The following is a 4,817-nucleotide window of genomic DNA, read 5'->3' as shown; positions in this document are numbered from 1 at the left end:
CTGCCTCCACCCCAGCTTCAAATTCCATCAACCCTTCATCCCTACCGTCATCCAGACCTCCCTCTACGCCTCGGACACAATAAACTCTGCCTCGTCATTTCCGCGTGATCGCCATGCGAAGTTCTTCATCCACTGTTACCGTTGCAGGAGTGTAGCGTGCATGGTAAGGGCGCTGTTCTCTCTTTGTAGTCTTCAACGTTGACTTCATCTTCAAGGGTGCCATTCACTCCTGTTACCGTAGCGTGGCCTCGTCGAATTCGTCTTCGACCCCACTTCGTCGAGTTCAACTTGAAAAATAATGGAAACCAGCATGACAGACTACGCCCACAAAGCAGCCGCCACCGGCTCCATCTACCTCTCTAGCATCTCTGAATACGACCTCTACTGCCACTACGTCCCGGGCCTCGACGAAGGCCTCTTCCGCATCTTCTTAGCCTCGATAAGGAAGCTCCTGGCAAGGCTTCCAGCTCCTACTCTCAAACTCCATGGGCCTCCATGACTTTCGTGAAGATGTCGATCAGCAACGCTATTTCTAGCCCCGGGAGATTTTTGGGAAGGAGGAGTATGGGTTTCGGGAGATAAAAGACCTTTATGAGCCTGCGGCTTTGTAGACAGCGACGTGTGTGCAGAGTGAGTGGTGCTGGATGCGTGTAATTCGTTGGATTTTATATTGAGGACTTTGAAGAAGCAGAGCGTGGTCATCTATTGTGCGATTCCGCTTACGAGCCGCTCGAGTTGTGTGTCATGAACCTGCGGTGTTTCAGCGCGCAAGGTTAAGAATACAGAAAATGCAGTTCTATATACAAGTCATGATAGTCCACGAAATTCAGCTTGATTCAAGGCTCACCTTGGGCATTCCTTGCGCTGTGTTGTAGTGACAATCTCCATTGGAGCAATCAATTATATATACATTAGATCGGAACGTCTCTAAGTACGTTGCACGCTTGCGGAACAGAACTTGACCCTTCGGAATGAGTATACACGATGATGCCAACCAGACATCAGGTGGCCGCCTGCTCTCATTCTCCATCTTCACGTCGTCGTTGAGAACAGTGTGCGCGAGCATGATATTGAGCTTGCAAGCTGCCAAGTGATCTCTCGCTTTCCAAGTTCATCTTATGTTGCGCCTCTTAGTCCCACTGAATAGCAGATCGAGGTGTCTACGACAGATCATCACCGCAGTAACGTTCAACAGCCCCGTTTCTGTGAGCGCAGAAACTTGACAAGAAGTTTCTCGGGACCGATCAGTCATACGTGCTCCTTCGAACTCTGAGCGTTCTGGTCGTTCCGAAAAATCGTTGAACCGAATTCCTGCCTCGTGATCGCTGAGCCCGTTCTCCGCCCCAGGTAGCACGATCGGAGACCGACGAGGCTAATGCCAGCCCCTTCTTTCTCTCGACGAACAACGAGTTGGACTTGGGAGTTTCCGAGCGGGTAGCAGGCTAGCAGCAGGACTACACAGAATCAAAGGCGCGGATGGCCAAGAATCCTCCTACGTAACCGTGTGGACAGGCTTGCGGGTTCTAAGCCTCTTAATCAGCTATAAGTAAACCAAGTTTTATCCAGCAGCATCGCAGCAATAGACATTTCTGAAGAGAAAGGCATCAGAAAATGAACTCCATGTGTGTGTACGAAACACGGAAGAAGACGACCTAAAGGTGACCGACGTGAAGATGATCCCCTAGCTGTGATACCTATTCTTCCAAGGCAGATGTCGAGCGCTTTGTAAACCTTCGTGCCTCCATAGAAGGCTCCGGTAGCGTATCTGCACGGGACACGGTGTTGTTACCACATAACTTCTTGGGATGTTCTGACGTGGATGCGTCTGGAATTCGAAGAGTTCGCTTGGGAGGGCTGTGGGTGAAAGGTGAGACGAGGGTAGATGTTGTTGGATACAACAAATCAGCAATTAGTACCTGTGTACTCTGGATACTAAGCGTCGACGTGGTTGGGATTCTTAGGGTTGGTGAAGTCAGCCTCATCCTAGTAATCGGTGAACAGTGGTGGTGATGATGGTCACTCCAGTTGCAAGGATATCAATCGCATTCTCCGAACTCCATCTAAAAACATGGAAGATGAGGATAGATTCCAAATTACAACGTACTCACAAGGAGAGGGAAGCCCTAATGTGGTAAAGTATACAACGACGGATAGCAATGACAGAGAACTGGGGGTACCATTGTTGAAGGGCTTGCGGAAAGATAAAAATGAATTAGATAATCACGCTCATCCACTCTTTCCCCTAGCTTGCGGTTGAAAGTCCTCTGCACTCCCAACGATTTCCCGCTGAACGGCCACTTCTTCTCTCTCTCAGGGGTTTGCCCTTTGAAGTTGAAGAGGAGCCTTTGCCCTGCTGTGCGAGCTATTCCTCGACGACGCCTCGACTCAACCATATCCGCGACCTTTCCATCCTGGGCAGAAATGCATCCCCACAGCTTGATGGTCGTGAGATTCGGACAGGTAGTCTCCGATGGGGTGTCCTCGATCAGTTGGTCGTCCCCACCACCCAGAACGTTTTCTGACGAGATGGCTGATGGGGTATACGTCAACCGCCTAAGAACCTCCGTCATGCACAGATGCTCTTGGTGATATTCCGTGATAGACAACGAACCCAATGACTTCGATATCTGTGGATATACCAGGCACGCCGCTATCTCTGAGATATCACACTCCTGAATGATAAATTGCTTGAGGGTGCAACCTGAACATAGGAGGAATGCAAGGAACTGGGATCGTGGCCACTGGCCAAGCTGTATAGGGGGGTCGGGTGAGGCTCCATGTCATTCGGAGAGCGACAGATCCTTCAGAGCTGGCAGAGTGACTTTGCCGAAAAGAACTGCCAGGTTACCTGCAGTACTTATATGTAGGCATTCTAAAGTGTTGTGGACAAATGGATCGTCGTTGTCGTCGACGGGAAACATACGAAGAAAGAGCGTCAGCTCCAGGGATTTGAGATGAGGACAGATCGCGAGGATACGAAGACCCTTGTTCATAGTGGCAATGGGGCCCTGCGAGAAGTGTGTGAGCTGCTTCCATGGAAAGGCGAGCATTTTGTACGATTTCTCGCTCAGCCGGGTAACGGAATGGAGCCGTGGTGCGGAGACCATCATGGATTTGATGCGGTCTAGATCTTCTTGTGCCCACCAGCAAGTATACCTCTTCAAGTAAAGGATACGTTGTGTTCATGGGGAACGGCAAGGAAACGAACCCAACTATATCAGGCGATGCATCACTGTATCTCAGGCGGACTCTCTGCCATCGAGAGTGATCGGGAATGAAGAAATCGAGCATGGACGCGACTGGTGATCCAGCAGGGTGCTCAGAGTTTGTATTGTCGTGTGGAATGGTGGGCGGCATCTGATCAACTCCTGCATGGCTGCTGTTAAAAGATGAATCTCTTTCTTCAAGCGCGAGGGCTCGAGTAAATAGGGTCGTGCATGCGAGCATATTCCCAAAATTTCGAATAGAATCCAGCAGTCGCCCAATCAATGATCGCGAGCCAAAAAACATTGTTTGGGTTGAAGAAGCCGCCGTGGGCAAAAGACATGGACACCTCGCGGGGTAAGGCAGCGAGAATGTCTTCAACCAAGCAAAGCGCAATATCATGGCCCAAAAGTTGTTGATGGCACTCGACAAAGTCTGACTCGCTGAACAACGCTTGTGGGACGTGCCCTCCAAGGTGGCCAGGACTCGTTGCGATACGAGTCACCCGTTATCGACCCGACGACGGTTGGCTTTTAATCGCTATCTCGGCTTGAATAGATTGCAAGTGGGAGCAACAGTATCGATTTCCTCTGGAGTCATTCTATCAATACTTTGTCCAGCGAAACGCCAGGAATCTTTGGTTGACATGTTTCTAACCCATACTCGCAGACGTACAAAATGCATCGTGCGTTTTAACAGAGCAACATTGAATCATTCCTAGACATCCCATATGATCAGTAGGTAGCAACATATAAATCAATACACGCACCCTGTGTTGGCTACCTTGCCTGTTCCCGTTCAAGCCAGGGTGAAGATAAAGATGCCAAGTCATCCCCTCCTCGTCTTGCTTCGCAACCACGTACGCTCTAACTTGAAAAATTGAGCGCCAGCACTTCTTCTCGTTGGGAACGTCCAGGATTTCAGCAGCTGTCATCCCGGCTGGTGGGTATCTGGTATCCCCAAACTTCCGGAAAATAAGGTTGTCAACACCGGAAGGAGAGTATTAAGTTCCGAGCACGCTCATCGACTACCGCCCATTCATTGGGATTGAACCTAAGTTGTTGAAGGTTAACGTTAAGCGCCACTTATTGAGCGAATTTCATTTCGTTGAAAAGCGTACTGGGATGGAATGAATCAAAGGGAATTTGGCCAGGCGAAACATTGCCGACTCGTAAATGATGAAGGAAAGGACAAGAATCAACGCTTTGATCGGCGAGCACGCGCGGTACCTTCTTGCTGAAATTCCACGTTCACGGCGAAGAAGGCATCGTTTGGACCTATGGTGGTAGTGAACAGGTGAACGTTCTAGACAACTCAATCAACAAACATACGGCAAACATTACGACTCATTTCTCCTTATCATCCACTCCTCAAGTTCGTCTAACATCATGGCCTTGAGTTGCACCACAAAACAGCTTTGTGACAAAGGTACGCCTCTCGAATTTTGGACTTCTTTCTTACAATGTCAAATTGCTACACCCACAGAAGTGCGAGATGATCAAGTCCTGCTATGTAAAGGCCTATTCACAGGCCACCACTCTGGAAACACACACAAGTCTTCGTACACAACCAGTACGTCAGCGTAAAGCAGAACTCGTTGAAGCACTATGCGA

General features: G+C 49.4%; 2 protein-coding genes across 2 annotated transcripts; both read right to left on the bottom strand.

Annotated features, from left to right (window-relative positions):
• Positions 1-2,036: 2,036 nt before the first annotated feature.
• On the bottom strand, positions 2,037-2,993 carry LACBIDRAFT_333621 (uncharacterized protein; the record flags this gene model as incomplete). Its single annotated transcript, XM_001888240.1, has 5 exons — positions 2,037-2,060; positions 2,109-2,123; positions 2,235-2,553; positions 2,612-2,627; positions 2,924-2,993. The coding sequence occupies 5 exons, from the start codon at positions 2,991-2,993 to the stop codon at positions 2,037-2,039; spliced, it is 444 nt and encodes a 147-aa protein (XP_001888275.1).
• A 922-nt stretch (positions 2,994-3,915) lies between these two features.
• On the bottom strand, positions 3,916-4,138 carry LACBIDRAFT_312635 (uncharacterized protein; the record flags this gene model as incomplete). The annotated part of the gene is made up of 2 exons (XM_001888239.1): positions 3,916-3,921; positions 3,974-4,138. 2 exons carry the CDS (start codon positions 4,136-4,138, stop codon positions 3,916-3,918), a joined length of 171 nt encoding a protein of 56 aa, XP_001888274.1.
• Between the last annotated feature and the right edge of the window lie 679 nt (positions 4,139-4,817).

This window comes from Laccaria bicolor, genomic scaffold (genome assembly GCF_000143565.1).
Source record: "Laccaria bicolor S238N-H82 LACBIscaffold_53 genomic scaffold, whole genome shotgun sequence".
Lineage (NCBI taxonomy): Eukaryota > Fungi > Basidiomycota > Agaricomycetes > Agaricales > Hydnangiaceae > Laccaria > Laccaria bicolor.
Note: the sequence above shows the minus strand (reverse complement) of the source record. Positions and strands in the feature narration are given on the sequence as shown.